This window comes from Perca fluviatilis, chromosome 2 (genome assembly GCF_010015445.1).
Source record: "Perca fluviatilis chromosome 2, GENO_Pfluv_1.0, whole genome shotgun sequence".
NCBI lineage: Eukaryota > Metazoa > Chordata > Actinopteri > Perciformes > Percidae > Perca > Perca fluviatilis.
This window is the reverse complement of record NC_053113.1, coordinates 24,445,954-24,466,350: the sequence shown is the minus strand read 5'-3', so window position 1 is coordinate 24,466,350 and position 20,397 is coordinate 24,445,954. Positions and strand designations below refer to the sequence as shown.

General features: G+C 39.8%; 1 protein-coding gene across 2 annotated transcripts in view; it reads right to left on the bottom strand.

Moving 5' to 3' along the window:
- Positions 1 to 20,397, bottom strand: part of zbbx (zinc finger, B-box domain containing) — a 53,486-nt gene that overhangs the window by 5,376 nt on the left and 27,713 nt on the right. The window contains exons 11-19 of one of the 2 annotated variants that reach the window (XM_039792173.1): positions 17,281 to 17,381; positions 13,615 to 13,736; positions 13,354 to 13,406; positions 12,599 to 12,807; positions 10,355 to 11,209; positions 7,256 to 7,485; positions 5,339 to 5,407; positions 4,675 to 4,843; positions 1,634 to 1,795 (exon numbers count right to left, since the gene is read on the bottom strand). In XM_039792173.1, the coding sequence (XP_039648107.1) occupies positions 1,634 to 1,795; positions 4,675 to 4,843; positions 5,339 to 5,407; positions 7,256 to 7,485; positions 10,355 to 11,209; positions 12,599 to 12,807; positions 13,354 to 13,406; positions 13,615 to 13,736; positions 17,281 to 17,381 (1,970 nt within the window). The remainder of the gene's footprint in view (positions 1 to 1,633; positions 1,796 to 4,674; positions 4,844 to 5,338; positions 5,408 to 7,255; positions 7,486 to 10,354; positions 11,210 to 12,598; positions 12,808 to 13,353; positions 13,407 to 13,614; positions 13,737 to 17,280; positions 17,382 to 20,397) is intronic. The other variant, XM_039792182.1, reaches the window with a different exon arrangement.

Below are 20,397 nucleotides of genomic sequence, written 5' to 3'. Positions count from 1 at the left end.
TCACACATGCACACACCCGTAGACTCAATTTACTTCAATTTCAAAGCAGATGGGACATAGATCTAAATCTTGGTTACTGATAAAGCTCTGTGCCTGATTTAAAATGCATTCAGGGTAAATGAGAGTGAGATAAAAATCTGATCTCTCAAAATTACCTCCATCTAAAGTTCCTTAGGAAGGTCAAATTTCAATCTTTCTTGTATATATATATATATATATATATATATATAGCATTCAGTAACTTTTTCAATGGACAAATTATAATAAGTATAACTGGGGTCTATGCAACACACAAACAGCTAAAATGAACCCTGAAAAAAAATCTAAATGGTAAAATGCAAAATGCTGTGAACATGAAAAAGAGTTCCCTACTTACAAAGATGCTCAGGAACACTACAGCTATTTCGAGACATTCGTTAATGGCACATGGGAGCCAAAGCGCAGATGTTTCAGCGAGAGGCCTCCTTCAGTGCGATGTCAGACAGCACAATGAGGCACACTGAGTGAGGCAACTTGCCGAAACGTCTGTGCTAAGGTTCCCTTGTGGAATTAAAAATATTGAAAACATGTTGAGCACCCTAGAGTCCTTCTGATGCTGTAATCAAATATGTTGAAAAAAGGTTTTTGTCTCTTGAGAGGTTTTACAAGTGTGGACCTCCTTTCAAATTATTCAACTTAACTACACCTCAAGTCAAGTGAGTACAATGTGAGTCTCAGTGCTTTCAACTATTTGCTTTGGGTATAAAAGCACAAATGAATAGAGGAGAGGAGAGGAGTAAAACACAAAAATTATTAAAAAAAAATCCCATTAATGTGTAAAAGTTGAATGAAGAATGAAGAATGAAATGGAATTAGTAAGATTCATGAAAAAAAACAACTAAAGACAGCATGACAGCAAATGGTTGATATAAACAATGAGTGAGGAGGGAAAGAGGAAGGGAATTCTGGGAACAGATGAGCAGTGGGAGGTATTGGACTATCACTGAGTAAATTTAAATGGACTGTATTCATATAGCGCTTTTCTAGTCTTAACGACTACTCACACTACATAGTACAGGCACCATTCACAGACACATTCAGTGGCCGAGGCTCACCAGATAACCATTCATGCACATTCAAACACCGATGAGGGTAGCTGGGGGTCCAGTTGTCTTGCCCAACACAGGACTGTGGGGCCGGGGATCAAACCAGTGACCTCCTGATTGGTAGACGACCACCTGAGCCACAGCTGCCCACAGTAAAACAGATCATCGTCTTGTCTCTCAGGTGTCTATGTTTGTGTGTGTGTGAGTGTATTGTATCGGCATAAACGGATTACTGCAGTGTTTCTGGGATCTGAGCGAGGGAAGTGATGAGAGGACACATTCCTGGACCGACTCCCAATCCTCCATGTGTGTGTCTTTAAAGTAGGTGCGTATATGACGCGTGTGCCTGTGTTTGAGAGTGATACAGTATAATCTCTTTAAAAAACCTGCATACTCAGAGCCAAGAAAGTGAGGCTATATGCAGAAATGAGGCATATTGATTGTATGACAAGGAGTTCTGAAGAAGTAGAGCTCAGCGAGCTTGATAGTGTTCACACAGACAAAAAGCACACAAGCGTGCATGCAAACACACACACAAATACACTTACCAGATGTTCCTAGTTTATTTGCTGATATTTCTCCTCTCTTGGAGGGTCTGGTTGAGTGAAATTGACTTCCAGTTAGCTTTAGGTGGTTGTCCATCACTCTAAAAACCAGGTGTTCCTCAGTGTCGGTAGTAAGGGTGCTGCATGGCCTATAACCCTCTGACCCTAAAAAAGAACATACCTGTAAATGATGCCTACTGTCGAAACATTACATTTATTTAAAGGAAATATATTACTGTTTTTACATCCCATGAAGGTCTCTGCTGACCCTGTTTTAAAAGCATTCCATCACTCTATCCACTACCACATTCTTGTATTGCCCTTAACATGCTCTGAAAACATGTGCTATATCTGGATACAAGATAAATAAATTCAGAGGACACAGATCATGCGACGCCACACTGCTATCAGTAGGCTGTATGGCTGGCAAATGGAAATAGCAATGCATTTGATTTGCTATCTAACTCCCAACAGTGTGTGATTTTGTATAGATCCATTTCATGGAATAACTTTTTGTTGGCTGCAATGATACGCAGAATATAAAGCAGCTGTGTGAACTATAGAATACAGTTATTCCTTTCCATGGTTGTTTATCAATTTAAAAAGTCAAAATAGGGCAAATTACTAGTATGTATACTAGGAGTGGAAAAAGTCTTCAAATGCTACACGGAAGCTTCTGGAAAATCAAAACATAGCCTTTCAATATACAGTGAGAGCAATAAAAAAGAAGCCATGGTTATGAGGAGGTTCCCAATTTACAAATAATCTATTTGCCCTAATAATAAATATATAAATGAATTCAAGCGAATTTAGTAAATTACATTTGATACAATAATCCACTCTATTCAGCAGCAGCATCTGTACCAAACAAATATTGCTTAACAAGCCTGTTCAGCCATTCATGGCAGCTGTAATGCAATTACTGCTGTTTTCTTCTTTCTCTGCAGTGGTTAGCCAATCAATTAACAGTATTGACTGGATGAAAAATCTATTAACTAGTCTAAATCTAGTAGACTATAACTAGTCTGTCTAAGTCAGACAGCCAGCTTCTAAACTCACCAAAAGAAAACGGAGAAGGTTGAAATATAAAAATGACTCAGAAATGCATAGAAAGACACTGCTAGAATGCAGTCAGTCTGCCCGTTTCTCCATCAATTTGTCTGCTGGACTTTGATTTCTGCTTGTCCGTCTACCTGTTTATCTGCTCTTACTGCTGGTTTCTCAATACAGATGCATGTATCTCTTCTCTGTCTCCCTCTATGGATGTTTGGTCATTGTCCTGCCTGTCTATCCATACACCTGTCTCTCTCTCTTTGGATGCACACGAGACAGAAACTGCACACTAACAACCTCATTTTCTGACTGACCGGGTGAAAGGGAGTAAGAGCAGAAAGGACAGAGAGGTGGAAAGGTAAAGCAGGAGACATATAAAACCTGTTGGATCGCAGCCCTGCCTGGGAAAAAAAAGAGAGTAAAATAGAGGAGACAGATGGAGGGACATAAATGAGTGTGGAGTGTTCACAAGGTGATATTCCTCCTCTCTAACCTTTCTCTCTCATTAACTTTGGAGCTTTAACGATGGTGGCAGAGACAGTGCAGGGTTTGACGAGTGGCTGGCTGCGTGGTGCGAGGACGGTAGTGCTGCCCTTGTGGGAGTCTCTCACTGTCAACCTCATTCGTTTAACGCAGGCTTGACAATGAAACAGTGAAAAGCTGGGCTTCAAGACTTGATGAAGGAAAAGGTTGATGGGATTATTTTGGGCCGTAACGATTTACTTAAGCAAGTGAAGTATGAATTACAATTGCTTGCTGGATCAAAACAGCAACGTCTGTTTCAAATGTGCGTAATTCAACAGCCTTGGACAAGAGTACAAGGTGTAATGAGCACCACGATAAATTATAGCGTCTGGTTCGATCCAAATATTATTATTTGAACTCTAATGCAATTTTGAGGATAATACTAGACTTCCATCTGGACAGTCTGAGCACCTGATAGACATGGCCAGTTTACAAATTATTAGTGTTAAAAATATAATCATTTTCAACACCCATGCTGTGTTTACAAATTGGAAATCTTTCATATACCTTGGGGATACTTACCTCGATGGCAACAGCATGGTCTACAAGACAGTTAATGTCAGAATAAAAAAATAATAAAAACCTCTTGTTACAGCAGGATTTTTCTGGTGTAGTTCAAGGTGAAACTTGGGAAGAAAAGGAAAAAAAAATCTATGCCATGGAACAATTAACTTGCAGGCAAAGCCTAGTGATAGGTAATAATGGAATACAAGCATTTTCTAGCACTAAAGACTGATTTGACAATGTGTTTTCAGAAGTGTTTATAATAAAGACATATGCCTTTTAACAATTCCTCTCAAAGGTAAAGTCAAAGTAAACTTTGGGTGCCATGTGCAGGACACAGGCATTACTATCTACACTTTTCAGCTAGTAAAAAGAAACAAGAAGAAAAGGCTGTGTTTGTCTGCAAGTATGTGTTTGTGATGAAATGTGGACTTTCACAAGTTTCGGGTAAACTGTGTTCACCTACAGTTTAAGAAAACGGAGGCACTAAGCACACAGGCTTAGACACAAGTGCAGGCAAGGACATACACACATGCACACACAAAATAAAAAAGGCATCTCAGGAAAGCTCCCATTGGACCCACCAGTAGTAAATTATCGGTGTTGTCCCCCATCTCTCGTTTTCCACCAAGCAGCCAGCGCTCCTCTGGGTTTAAAACTCATTTTCATTTCTCTTGTAAGCTCTACGTTTTTACATATTTGTTCTAAATCCTATTATGAGGCCTTTGTGATATGAATAACGCTTGCAAATTGGAAAGTATCTCCGGGCAAAAGTTGGACACAGAGGTAATCTTCACAATCTAATATCTTGAAGCGAAAAAAAAAACAGCAACGGCAATTTCTGATGTAGTTCACAGGAAAACATGTTTAACAGTTTAAAGAACAAAATCTCAATACAATAGGAGCATGAAAATTCATGCACACGTGCGTACACCTAAGAAGACTTCCCTTCTTTAACCGACCTGTCGGGTCTGAATCCTGCAGTGAAGTTTGGCAGGTGTGCAGCGGGTCACAGTGTGTGTGCTTTGGAGTTTCGGAGTGACCAGAATTAATGTCCAAACCCAGAGGCGGGAATCCATCCAGATCACAAAACTGCTCTGATCTAGACCCAGAACTCTGGTCATGCATCACCTAGGGGGATATGGAAACAGATGGAAAAATGCAGGAGAAGGAGGGATGGAAGGAAGGAAGGAAGGAAGGAGGGAGGGAGAGAGGGGGTAAGTAGTATAAAAGGAAATATGTGGAAGGAGTGAGGCAGAAAGACGGATGATGTGAGGATGAAAAAGAGAGATGACACACAAAGAAATAGATTATGGAGGGAGTTGAGGAGGGGACAGGAAGGAGGGGTATAGTGGGGGACATGGGAATAGAGTGAAGAGAGTACAGGGGAATAAGGTATTATTAGTTTTGTCTTGAGTTTCTAACACAATCAGTTCAAAGGACAAACTGAAATTCAATATCAATTTAACTTTTATTAAGACAGGTAAGTGTGTTAAAATTTGTGTTTTTTTTCTCCATTTTCTACTGTGTGAATGCATATTAATAAGCTGGTGTCTTTCACTGGAGATTATTCCCCTCTCCTCCTGTTTCCTTTGTTTCCACTTGATGAATTGATTTTTAATTAACCCCTGGAGCTGGTGAGAGCATCTCACAACGGCGTGGTGGGTTAGCTGTTCTTCCTGCGCAAGTGTCCTCCTGTGAGACGGGGGTAAAATGTGGAAGCTCTGTTTAGTTAAGATTAGATGTGATGCATTAGCATGCTAGCCATAGCATTGCAAGACACTGCAGATGGGCCTGGAAAAAAATAGGAAGCAAGGCTTGTAGGAATAGTGTTGCTAAGAAAAAGGAAGCAGCAAGGATGGAGAATGACAAGGCGAAGACAGGACAAATGAAAAAAGAGAGGCATAACAATGAAATGGCAAGAGACCTAATACAATGGGACTGTGTAGCAGGACAAATTGGAGTTGTGTTTGTGCAAACCAATGTCTCATCATAACAAAAAGGATGTAGCAGTTGACTGCCTGAACTATAGCGTAAAGGCAAAACAAGAAGGAGAAATGTAAGAATAAAATGGGAAAGTGAATAGACAGAAAAGAAGCGATGGAACAAAAGAAAGAGAGGGAGAGGAAGTATAAGAATTACATGGAGGACAAGAGAGGAGAGCTCGGGTCTAAAGAGAGAAGAGAGAGAGCTGAAAAAAAATTACTATCTAATCATTTTTAGGACAGTTTGATTCAGGTCCAGAGGCCACAGATTACCACTATCTTCACAATCATGAACCTCATTTTTCTCCAGCTTTTTAATAAAGCACTAGCCCCCCCCTTATTTTCTTTCATTCCCCTGTCACAGTATAACGGATTCAAAGCATTTAATGGCTGTAAGGTCATTTGGGACCATTCAAGCAGTGTCTTTTTAATCCACTCTGTTTCTCTTTTCTTCCCTCAATGATGTGCACCTTTAACACCCCTGCCTTGGGTGTCTCTGAGCTATAGATGAATAATGTAAAGTAATTAGTGTGATTCTAATGTTATCTAATAGATCAGGTCAGCTACAATAAGAAACTCTAACTGTATGTCGCTTAGTCTCCTAATTCTATGGAGCGATTATGTCTAATGTAATGATGTGGTTCTCTAAAACTTCTAAAGCTGGCACATTCATTCATTTTATTACCCAGCTTAAAAGACAAACTTTAAAATATTGGCACATAACAATTACGGCCTATTTGGTCATTATTTCATTCATTTGTTAGCAATTGAATGTCATATCCATAAAAAAACGTTATCAAATCAGTGACTTTTCTTCCGCCCTCATTTAATTATACAAGGCATTCCATTTTTATGCAATCACAAATTGTGTGTGCCTATAAAATTTGTTGTATTAGTGACCTCTGCATTAAAAACAAGGGTGGCTGTGAGTGTGATGTCTTATGATATAATTATTATGAGTCATATTTCTGTATCTTTTTCTTTCTCTCTCTCTCCCTCTCCCCCAACCGCTCGAGGTTGAGAGCCGTCTGCCCGAGGTTTCTGCCTGTTAAAAGGAAGTTTTTTTTCGTCACTGTCGCACCAAATGCATGATCTTGGGGGGAATTGTTGGGTCTAGACCTACTCTATCAGTAAAAATGTCCTGAGATAACTTCTGTTATGATTTGACACTATAAATTAAATTGAATTGAATTGAATCTTATCAAAAGTGTTGAGTTGGTGACATATTCCTGGACACTTTGAACAAGTGGAACAATGATTTCATGCTTTCTAATATTTCACCTAACTGCTATTTTCTTTTGGCATCTTCTTTTGAAAGTGGTAGGCAATGGCTGCAAATGGACTAAATAATGGATTACATGTAGGGTAGGCTTATGTTAGTATCACTGGTATAAAGTGAAATCTCTTTTGTATTGATGGGTGATTGTTATAAACATTTGAGCCATGTGAAATAATAATATGCCTTGTGCTCCCCAGAAAACAGTGCTATTACAGCTCTCTAGCCCAAGGTTCTTCCTCTGAGAAGCAAAAAGCATGTGGGAATATGGAAACATGTTACCATGGATGGTTCTGACAGCTGTTCTTGCTCATCAGTCTGCAAATCCTTTTCTCTGTCTGCATCTGCAGGAACAAAGGGATCTTCTGTATGAGATATGGCAGGATTCCCTTGCTCCTCTTCTCTGGATCTCCCTCCCGTAAAACATCCGTGCATCTGTGCTTCTTCATCTGAAGAGTCTTCCTCATGTGGAGCCAGACCCAGGCTATCACTGGACATTTCATCACTACTGTCTTCATAAAAAAAAAAAAAAACATATTTTTTAAGATTTTTTTCCCCAACATATATAATCTAAAAAGAAAAAGCATTATATCTATAAAAACAACGTGAGTTTCAAGGTAAATGGTATCAACACATTGACTGTCCTTAATGTATTATGCTTTGAATCACTGAAGCAAGGTTTTCATCTCTAAAATCCAATGAAAAATGTCCCTGACATCGCAATATGTGCATCAAGCTCTAAGCTGATAAAGCAGGCTTTCAGTTCAAGCTGTAGGAAGTGAAGGGTTTGAAGGATGCAAAGGAAGAAGGAAAACACAGAGCTGAAGTGTGAAGTGTGACTGAGAAGAAAGAAGCAAAAGGTTATCTATTTAAAGGCCAGATTTTAGCACACTTTTTTATTCTAAAGAGGCATATAAAAAATATTCCCAGATGTTTTTTTGAAAAAGAAAATTGCCCTCAGCAAACCATACCCATGCATCATTTTGGAATGTGCACACAAACAGACATCATACAGCGTACTTCAGCAATTCAGTAAAAAACACTTCAAACTAATTTCCTTTACATATGTATCTAGTATTCTAGAGTGAATGTGTGTGTGTGTCTGTGAGTGTGAGTGTGTGTGTACACCTGCATGTACAGTAAGAGAAATAAGTGTGTATCTGGATCACTGAATCCTAATGTGTGTGCTGTATGCTAAGGGGAATTCAGGGCCATTCTTTACAGTGCAATTACCTCCATGTCTGCTGTAGCATCATGTCAGGTACTTAAAACCTAAAGAACACTTTTTATGGTTGGATCTAAATTGTCTTTGATAGCTCAGTGTTATAAAAGGAAGCCATTATTGTTGAGATCCACAAGCATTTCACTCAAATAAACTGCCTGCCAATTGAGAACTGTGTTCAGGCAAAATGTAGCATGACAAAGTGTTCTATCAGGATTCAGGAATCACTTTACTGCAAAGACCTGTGCTTCTCCACCCATAACTAGGAATGTTTCTTTCTTTCTTTTGAAATCCAAATCTTGTTCCCCATAAATGATTGTTTGGTCTCTGGAAATCTAATAATACTGCCTTAAAATGCAAAATGTATCAAATCAACGTATGAGATACAAATACAAATAGACTGCATGATGGAGGCATACTACAAATAGTAGTAGTGCAGTGGAAAGTAAGGACGTTTAGGTGGATGGGTATATAGCACATTTGCCTTTAGTTGCAAGGTATAGCTGCAGGATTTAGCCACAGTACAGCATTTACCGGTTTAAAACTGTTTGAACCATTTGTTTAACTGGCTACTTAGAATTGCATGCATGCCTCTTTGGAGATCACCCTGGTAAGAGAATCAAACTGGTAAAAACTACACACAAAAAAAACAGACATGAGGAAAATGATTAATAAAAAAAAGCTGAGTCACTGTAAAACTTTTAAGAATAGTGTGGGTGGCTTTGTAAGATGTGACAACAAGAGCGATGAAGGTCAAAATTCTAGCAGCACTTCTAGCACTATAGAGGAGCAATTGAATTGTGAAATCCAAAACATTTGAGTCTATTATCATGCTGCTTGTCTTCCTTTGGATCCAAGTAGTTGTGGCCTTCAGCAGGTTGATTAAGAACTTAATTTAAGCATTACATCTAGTTTTTGTTTTTCTAAGACCTTCAGTGATTAAGTCAGCCAAAAAGGAGGCCTTGACAACGAAGTTGTTCTCGATAATACAAGTTGCTAGAGTTTTTCATATTCACTATGACTCATAGAGTAGAAGGTGAAATTATACAAAAACTCCACTTCTTTAAGATCTATGCCATGAGATTAGAGGTAGAGATGTTCTTTCCCAATTACATGATCTTAGTTGGAGCTGTTAATTAGTAATATTATTAAGTGTAAATTGGCAAATGTTTTTGGAATAATGAGGAATGAGGACCCAACCAAGTGACCAAGTGAGCAAGGCACTGTGTCACAGGGATTGACATGAATGTATGAGGACTGAATTCTGATTTTATGTGTTGTTATTCATGGAAATAGTGAGGAGCTTTGTCTGTACCCGAAGTCCAAGTACAGACGCTGAAGCCCAAATCACATTACTACAGTATGACAAAGTAGTGGTGTATCAAACAGTTAAGAGGCTTAAGTATGGTAAAACAACCATAACAAGAACAAAAACCAGACTGCATGTAAGACAGGTTAAGCTTGGGAATGATTGGTCAGTAACGATGACTGGAGTTCTGGCGGTAGACGACCACGCGAATGTGTGAGAACACCAATTGCAGCGTGTTCTTGTACCAAAACAAACATAGACAGCTTCCAGCAGCTTGCACTGTTTATATGCAGTGCAATTTGTGCTGTAAAGGCCAAAAGGAATGACAAAAGTGCAGCAGTTGGGTGAGATCCTGGATGGAGAGGCGCAGACTGGTATTATTTCTCCCTCGAGCGAAATACTGCCGCAGATGTCAGTCGCAAATATCAAACATGTTTTAAAATATCTTTTTAAGAACTACTTGCAGTGACTGAAGACTCAAGATTAGAATCTTTACATCACACACTATATGATTTTATCTGCCGACTGTCAACACCAGATGACCCAGACTGGAACAGACCGGTATAATTTGGTCCCGTCAGTCGTCACGCCCAAATAATCAGCTCAACAGTTGCCTTGCCTTTACATAATGCTTTCAAGAAATTCTCTACGAATTTTTGATACATAGTAAAATAGTTTACATCTAGCCCATCTCCTATCATTTGTAAACTTATTAACCATTAGCAACCATTTCATGATAAAAAACAAGTAAAAATTTTGTGTCTAATTCATGCTCTTGTCACCATCTTAACACTATAAATGCACACACAAATATACAGACAAAGAGAGGTCTTTATTATTATTAACTTACCAGTGGATAGCTCCTCGTTCTCTTCCATTTTCACAGCTAAAGGGGGATACTTGATGACATCTAAGAAATGTGATGGAAGTGATGAGATACACTGCATATCCTGAGTTGATTCATGTTCGCCAGAGATGGGGGTAGAGGCCATACAAATGGAAGAATCCTCTGTTTTTGGAGTTGACCCATGACTAAAATTTGCATCTGGAGGAGACTTGTTAAATAGAGATAAACTAGATAGGATTTTTACAGGTGGACTTGATTCCAGTGGTTTTGGTGGTGGTTTTGGACTGGAAGATACAGGTAACAGAGGCAGCTGGAGATGCTTCTCTGATAGGAGAGACTCTGTGTCACAGCAGGAATGTTTGGATTGCCTTGGGGACTCCAGATTGCTTGGGGGCAATTGGGAAGGCTTCAGTGATGAGATTGGTTCTGGGAATAACTGGGGAGATTGGGGTTGTTCTGGTAATGGAGATGAGTCTGAGCCTTTTTGTAATGAGGTTGATTGGTAAACACTGGGCAATAAGGTTGACTCAGTGGAGCTTGATGGTGAGACTGTGAACGTAGACCTAAGGGAGAAGGATATGGATGGAGAAGGGGAGAAATGCTCTTCTGGAATTGGAGGTCTGGTACTAGCCAAATGAGAAACATCTGGTGGATACGAGACAGGGATCTCAGTTTGGGAATTTACTAGGGAGGGGGAGGACAAAAGTTTTAATGATCCACAGTCAGGTTTTGATTTATGGACATTGGGAGGGCATTTGGGCTTTTGTAACGTTGAGGTTGGTGTCTTGATTGATGTTTGTGAAGTCCTTGAAATCTCAGCAATGGTGCATGCAGATGGCTTACTTTTAGAGGACGATGCTGTGCAAAATAAAAGACAAACAACAACAAGGATATTAGTTGCTTTCGCAGGCATGTGATCACATGTTTTTCATAAACACCGGTATAGGGATTATTAAAGGAGAATTCCGGGCGATTTCAACACGTAGCTCTGTTGTTTGTAAATCTGGAGTGCTGTCAGTAGTGAGAAAAACGAAAAAAATCGGTGCTGCCTACACCGTGTTATCCTCCTGATAGCGTTAGCACCCAGGAGACTGAAACAGTGCAAATTTTAAACGCGCTTTTAAGCCTCTTAACATGTTCAAAATGTCATTTAAAGTGCCTACCCATGTGAAGTGATTCTTAACAAGTGAACACAGTGAATCTGACTGCAGTAGATGTGAAAGAAATGCATGAAAGTCGTGCTAATTCAGCTCTGTTTAGTTCCGGTGTTGATACTGCAAGACAGTGCTTCGGGACCGTCTACAAACTACAACACCGAAAAGAGATACAAAAAGATTTTCAAAAGTAAGTGCTGTACAACTAGCAGGAGACAATTTATAAATGAGGTAAGTTTGGAGACACTACCTTATTTAATCATTAAATTAATAAATATTTTTGTTGTACCTCTTTTCGGTTCGGTGTAGTTTGTAGACGGTCCCTAAGCACTCTCTTACTACTGTCTCAACACCGGGACTAAACAGAGGTATGAATTAGCACGACTTTCATGCATTTCTTTCACATCTGCTGCAGTCAGATTCACTGTGTTCACTTGGAAGGAATCACTTGACATGGGTAGGCACTTTTAATGACATTTCGAACATGTTAAGAGGCTTAAAAGCACGTTTAAAATTTGCCCTGTTTCAGTCTCCTGGGTGCTAACGCTAGCAGGAGGATAACACGGTGTAGGCAGCATCAATTGTTTTCGTTTTTTTTTTGCTACTGACAGCACTCCAAATTTACAAACAACAGAGCTACGTGTTGAAATTGACTGGAATTCTCCTTTAAGTTTGTCCTTGACTAAGGGCTGAGCTGCTCACTACTGATTTACCACTAACATCCAATTATGTCACTATATTTTTCATGGTGGCCAATATTTAATAGACATGATCAAATCACTTTTTTTAACTGACCTGCATGTGTAAAAGACAACAATGTTCTAACACCTGACATGACAAAACTGGTGTCATCACAAACCACCACTGGTTCTTGGAGCTTATTTCATATGATACAGCCTTACTTACTGAAAACTGGACATGTTATACAGCCACAGTTATCTGAAGTTCTGTATTTTGCTCTGAAATTTTCAACCCAACATTTTTCACTTCTATAATAATATCTAACATTGAATCTGCTTTCTGTAAAAAAAACAAAAACAAAGCCTTTTTCCTTTTACTCATCCTCATAAAAAAAAAAAAACACAAAGCTCACATTTCATAGAGTGTTCTGCTTGTGAAGTCTGAGGCTCAGATAGATGGAGCTTTTGAGCTGCTTTAGGTTGTGCTGGTGCTCGAGACTGCCTGGATGGTTGTGCTGAACTGAGCTGAGAAGAGTAGCTGACTCTTGAGGCCCCACTGCTGATTAATCCCACTTGGGGCACAAGTGTTAGCTTACTGAGGACCTGCTGAACAGAGGGAACCCTGTGTGGGAAATCAAAAGGCTTTGTGTGAGAGAGAGTCCATATACACCTCCTTATGGCTACACATTAGTTTTTCCTGGCACTTGACATTGTTCTACTTGAAAATACTAGCAACCTTTTGAAAGATTTAACAGTTTTTCTTTAATATGAAAATTCCTTATTAAACACTGACAGAATTGTAAATGCTAGTAATGTTGAGATGTTTACGCCCCAATCTTTGACTATTGACACCAACCTCCACAACACTGCTCTTTCTATTGTGTCAGGATGTTCATGCCCATATGTATCATATAATATATTAAGAGTTGACTGGATGTGATGATAATTCTCTTTTTTTCCCTTTATCTCAAAAGGAACAAAAAAGGTAATTTAATCAAGTGGACACTGTTCACATGATTGTTAACCAATTCCCTTGTCTGTAGATGAAAAGCGTTGTTCTCTCCTACAGTCTATGTATTAGACAGACGTAGCCAGTTAAGATTTTTCACACAGGCCAGTGTGAATATGCTAGGCACCTGTGAGGTCACAGTAGAAAACTTTGACTCACTTTCTGTTGTTGCATGGCCTCTCTTGAGCAACAAAATTCCCATCTTTGTCTCTCTGTAGAAAACAAAAGACAACAGTGTTGTCACAGAAGTGAATCAGACAAAGAGAGAAATGGAAAGAAAGAATATGGAGGTCGTCTGTGAGCCTTGTGTGCAGGTTTGTGTCTACTCCCACATTTGCCCTGTTTAGATCCACTGTGTTCAGTGTGTGTTCATGTAGGTAAAACACGTTTGCTAAAATGAAAAGCTTCAGTCATTCTCACCTCATCCAGGATTTCTATGACGAGGCACGGTTCAGGTGAAGTAATCTGAGGCTCAGTCCTGCCCCTGCTGACAGGGACAGCAAACAATGATGCACAGTAGCGACGAAAATCCTCCTCCTGAGCTATAAACGCGCGCACACACGCACACACACACACACACACACACACACACATACACAAAATCAAGACAGGGCAAGAGGGAGACTCATGTAATGTGTTGCAATGTTAGGTACGACGTAAGGTTATGGCTGCTATTTTTAGCTATTGTAAGAACACATAGCCACAGAAACTATTGATTAATTTGCTCTTTAATGCTAAAATTATCGTTGATTCTAGAAATCATTCAACGGTTGCACTGACAGTAGAATTTATACTATAATTAAACATGCATACTGGCCAATGTATCACAGCTCAAATCTACAACCCCTCAGCATTCTATTTGACCCTCAGGTCGACACTCAACTTTTGGCATCCAGCCAACTTATCTATCAAGCTTTGCTATGCTTTGGCAGCACTGAAGGTGACTCGGTGCAAACTTGAATGACAACTGATGGACACAGCCATAATGAAAGCTAAACAAGAGAATCAATTTAAACTTTTATCACAGATCAGTTAATAACATATACAAATATTTACAATAACAAATATTCATAACACGATTTGAGTTGAATTATACTTTCATCAAAGCAGTTTTTTTTTTAAACATTTTTTGTCAATTCTTCACTCATACATCCACCTCCATGCTTCAGGTTTAAGTCACCTCAACTGTCAGAGAGGCACTTCACTGTCACTTTTAATAAAAAAAATGGCCAGGCAATTAGAGCTGGTTAATGTGATTGATTACAATGGCATAAACCAAGTAAATAAATTGTAACATACAAACTCAAATAGAAAGATGTGTGCTTCTTGTTGTTGTTTCCAGCAACGCCATCAGTTTTCTACTTATGAAAAATGCCTGTGGACATGTCGGGACCCTTGATACCAATATGGACATTTTCTTGTCTTCCACCCTCTTCCTCTGGGAATCAGAGGTAGGGGTCATAGAGAGCTACACAATTGGGTCTGTATTCATGTATTATCTTGTTTCAGGTGAAAGGTGCTGCTGACACAGGAGGGGATAAACAGTGGTTTCTCTTCTGATGACAAAACTCCGCTGCACAAAAGACAGCAGACATGTGGTAATCTACAGCACTTGTATGTCTACATGATTATCTACAGATAAGTTCAACTCACATGGTAATTTAAGAAGTGATACATATGTTAGGCACATAACACATATTGAACACTTAAAATATTTACTATACTTCACAATTTACAGTTAATTTGTTGTGACAATAAAAATAACAATGTATGTTGAAATCTCATTTTCTTTGCCTTGAGCTGTAAATTGTTCAGTCTGTGTCTTTCTGTCGTACTGCAAGTTACCTGTCTGTGCCACCTCCCTCTCTCTCTCTCTCTTACTAACAATCCTTCTATCACATCACCACATGGGTCTGACAGCTCAGGAAAATGAGAATTTAAAACAAGAGAGAGCTCCCCACATGATGCCGGAAAACAGCTTTTATTATTCATGGGAACACTCATAGCCCACCCTTTCATATTCAAAGACAGGAGAGGAGGAGAAACTCGGCAACCTGTTGTAATTGGCATACGTTGGCAAAGTTTGAACCAGGTGGAAAGAATAGTTTATCAGCTGCTAAACAGCTCTATATTTCCCAATGTCTTCCTCACATCTGCATATCACTGAAACAATGGAATGTCAATTATTAAACTGTGAGCAGAGAAATTAAATTCATGATGTGAATAACTGTGTTTTTAGTAGACAAGGATCAGTCTATTTAAGAGCTTGAGTAAAATAACCACTTTAACTACGAATAGTTTGAGAAAGACAGAGATGTGATGGAACAAGAAGTAGCCTAAGATAAGTGCACATCTGCATGTTTGTCTTTATGTTAGGAAGTGTGGCGCAGGAAGATTCCTGGTATACTTATATTTGTTAATATATATTTTGATACAACCCTCCATGCCCTTGAAAAAGTATGACAAAAGTTTACCATACTCAGATTCACGAAACAAACTGTCAAAGTTCTGGGTAAATGTTGGGTTAATGAGAATTTTGCAACTAAGAATACTGGGTCATGCAATTGAAAAGGTTAAGAACTCCTCCTTTGGGGAGCTCCTTCAAAAGAGCATTTTTCCCAAAATAAAACTATGTAACCACTTGCAACAAATGGTCTAATCCTCTGAAGTTAATGTCTCTGACTGAACTTAAAGCCTTCAGCCTCATAAAGTCCAAGATCTGACGGAAACATTCTGGTCGCTAATAGTTTTCTTACCATGTATCTAGAGGTTATTCTTGAATTTCATGTCTGTGTCTTGTGAAAAACAAGGAAATGTTGTGTAATCAAGTCCTTCGTAAAAACAAATGTTTTGTTCTATGTCACACTGGTAGCTTAAAGCTTATTTAAAGAATCAACCAGAATTCAGGAAGCGAGAGAGTGATTAGTATGTTTTGAATGGGATTTATAAAAGTGCAATCCATGGTTGAATGGCAGGCATTATTGAATATGCTGGGAAAGTGAGAAAAAGAAGTGAGAAAAGTACAAAGCTGTCTATCTGTAAAAATTGTAATAGTTAGGAGACAGGAGCAGTTTCAAGTTGTATAGTTACTTTTTAGACAGTTATTAAGGCATCACTGATTCATTAGACCAGATACAGTTTAGAGCTGCAAGAGATATAGTTAACTCATAATATGTACCCTAGTCCTTTAAGAACACTCCAGTTACTAAATAATATTAGTCAAAACTATACACCTTACTGTGTCAAATTTGGGTGGTTTCCTTGTCAAATATTAAACATTTCTATGGGGAGCACAGGGAACCATTTTGACCTCAAAGAAGAAAAAAAAACTATTTGAGATAGACAGCTATGAGAAAAGGGGCAAGCAAGGACTTGCAGATCCTAACAAGGTCGGGATGGGAGTGAATGTTGATTGATGTGATGAGAGGCAGTTGACAGCCCCAGGGTCCAGAGGTTTGGAAGGGGAGAGATAACCGTGGTCTACCCGTCTCCTGACAGCCTCGGCTGGGGGCCAGACAGCCAGGACACTCCCCTGACTGATGAGCTCCAGGCCCTGAGCTTCAGACTACAGGCCAACCCCCACCCCCTCTCCATGCCCCATTCCTTACCCAGGCAGAGTGCAACCTGTCAGGCATGAGCCACCTCTAACGGCCCTCTGCCCACACAATCACTGCCAGTGATTACCCGTCAGACCGCCTCGGATGGATGGGCAGGCACTGATATGTCTGACCCGCTGAGAAGGAGAGATTTTTTACTTTTGCTATTGTGTGTTTGTATATGTGTGTCTGATGTGTGTATGTGTGTGTGTGTGTGTCTGATGTGTGTATGTGTGTGTGTGTGTGTGTGTGTGTGTGTGTATGTGTGTGTGTGTGTGTGTGTGTGTGTGTGTGTGTGTGTGTGTGTGCGCAAGTCATCTGTCAAACTATTTTGTCCGTAGCTGTTTCTTTGGACTAAGAGCCTGTTCCGGTATGTATATCAGAAAGGTGGCATGTACAGCAAGAGCACACAACACGTCAAAAGGTGCGGCTAACAGTGTGTGTGTGCGTGTGTGTGTGTGTGTATGTGTGAGTCTCACACATGTTTTACCTGTTAGGCTGCTTGCAGTCTTCTCCCCAGTGTTTGTGTTAGGTAGTGATTTTAAATCTGTACCGAAGGCCAACGATGGACGATAGGTTTTGATTGGTGTTCTGGAAACATAAAATGATAAATATACATGAATAAGGAATAAAACATAAACCATACACTCTAGGCCTGACCCCAAACAAAACAATAATATTGATTGAGTAACAATTGTCTTATTTTCCTCTTTTCAGTCTCATGCTCTCTTTCTTTAACGCTCTTATCCTGAAACCTGGATGGCTGAGTGGATAGGTGGATGTATTGATGTTTGCATGGATGTTTTCTAGTTTTGTTCTCTTGTCAAATCATTCAGCTGTAGCCCCACCCAAACAGTCCTTCACGTTGTCTCCCCTTATGTTTTTCTTTGTCTATTTAATGTATTCAGAGGCTCTTGTTTAATCCTGTACCTCACATCCCTTTCTCTGACTATCACTTTTTGTTTTCCTTACAGTACTTGCTACATGCAGTAGCCTCACTAGCCTTAGGCCGGCTTCACACGTCTGCGTGGCGTGTCCGTTTTTATTTCGGCTCCCATGTTAACAGGTTAGAGCTTGCACACTGCCTGCATGACACGCACGAAAACGCGTGCATGCTTAGAAATAGGACCGACGCCTATTTTTCACGCAACACGCAAGCGTGTTGGAAGCGTTTAGAATACAAAAAGATGTTTATATGTCATTTTGACACAAATACATAATAATAAATGACATTTTGATGTTTGAAAGTCTCTAGGTTTTGACATAAATGCAGATATAAATGTAATTTAAAAAAATAATAATAATAATTATCGATTTTCAAATATTGCACCTGTCAATACAGAACGAAATATTCTGTAGCCTATTTTGCCGTCAATACTGCTGATGTTGTCTTTGCTGTAATCAAATCAGTATATATGTATGTTTAACATGAAGTATACTACTGCTTGAGTGCATTTTATCAATGGGAAACATACAGCGTCGCGTCAGACACGTTTCTGGTATGTAAAGACATGGAAAAATCGACGTAACCAACGCGCAACAGAAACGCAACAGAAATATATATACGCTGTTGCTATTATACTGGCGGGATAAATGAGTCTTGCGCCCAACGCAAATCTAAAATGGTTTGGTCTGAAGTAGCTAGGTGTGGTTTGGGCGTAACGTGAAAATAACCAATCAGAGCATCATCTCACATTCCCTTTAAGAGCAGGCGCGCTTGTTCCATGGCGGATTGCTATTATGACGGCAGATTTACCTGGCGCACGCCAGCGGGAGCTGTCTGCGTCCGGCAAAGTAATAAATGCCCGTCTTGGCCGGGTGGCGATGTTGCTGCGGCCTCTCGGGCGCATCTCCTTGATCTGGAGAGGATTGCTGCAGCCATGGAGCGTGGGCCTCCAAACGCACCACCTGCACCTGTTGTGCCCCTTCCTCCTCCCCCCACTCTATCTCCGTCCACCCGCTCCATCAGGAGCGCATCGCGCATTGCCACTCCTGGACCCTCAAGTGTCCAATCCCGCTGTAGCTCAACATCACGTCTCCATAAGTTCTCTCATATTTCCTCATTTATGTCATCAACACATCCGTGATTCATCGAAATGTTGTGTAAAACACAACATGCCACAAAGAATGCTGTGACTTTTTGAGGACTGTACTGTAAAGTGCCTCCTGACCTATCCAAACACCTGAAGTGCATTTTCAGTAATATTTTTCCTTGTAATTATGTATGGTTTGCAAAAATGGGAATTGCTGCGTCCGTGTAGATGAGAGAAGCAAGATGTATGCGCGTTGTGCGCACGTGACATTATGGCCAAGAATGCGCCCCTAAAATAGCATCTGAATAACGCGCCACTGTCTTTAGACCAGGTTTTTCCTGGTCTGTGGCGGAATTGTTTTCTGAAACTGCAAAATATCATCAGGGAACGTTTGCACCTGAATACGCCTCCACTTTTCGCTGAACCGCCCCTGGGAGCGCAAATTCATTCCCTAATTTACCGACGTGCGTCTGTGGAGGGAAAAGTCCGCTGTGCGTCGGGTGCAAAATAGCAATGATACATGCGTCGGTGTACAAAGGCAATTGCGTTGAGTGCAAGATAGGGCCCTTAGACTGTTTGCATTTAGGCTTTTGCCAGAGCTCAGGAAAAAGAAGCATATTGCTCTTTTGGGGTCTTGCATTTTTTACCTCCCTTTGGAGATACATGTTTGATAAAGAGATCTTCAACCAATTGAACCTGGTTTTACAAATCCACAAAGGCAAAAAAACACACTGGTGAAGTGTTCTTGTGAAGTATTTTGAATCCCTACCAAATTAGTCTGCACCCTGTAAGGAAGAGCTAGAGAAGAGCTTCCCTACAGTAATTAATACAGCGGCAAATTATTAATACGTCTCTCTAAAAAAGGAGAAAATGAGATACAGTATAACTGCAATGCAATTGAATGCAATTTGCATGCAACTGAGTGAATGGGAGGCAACGCTGAGTGATGTATAAGACCTGCTCTCTCAGCTTGTCAATTATATTTATGATACTTCATCAGAAACAATACTTAATTTTGGTTTAAGCATTTCTTAAAGATCTCTTCTCCGCAATAAAGCAAAGTTAAAGCAAGAGGGATTTTGACAGCAATGAACCCTTCAATAGGATCATTATTAGTGCTATATTTACTTTGTGGACAGCGGCTTAGCTCAATCAAATTTGACATTCGTACCAAAAGTGCTTTGTGGAACTCACAACATCTTTGGTGATATTTCATCCATTACTCTAACTAGCTAAGCTTCTATTTCTGTACTTGAAGGTAAAACTTTAGCTGTAAGTAAAGTAACTGTATGGCACAGGTCAAATTAGGTGCTTCAGACCAGTCCACCCTGTCTTTTACTATAAAACACAATTGACAGTTTATAGTCACTATTAACATTTTTATTAATAGAGTTGTATCGTGGCATTCTGAAATCTACTGTGTATGCTCAAGCATAACAACGAGAGTTCTTTTCAAGCTAATAACCTAATGGCTCTGCCCTTATTCCTTTCATACACAGACTTGGAACAATATCATCAGCCCACTGGAGTTGTGTGAATAAGCCAATAATGGCTCTATGGCTTGTGTTATGTGC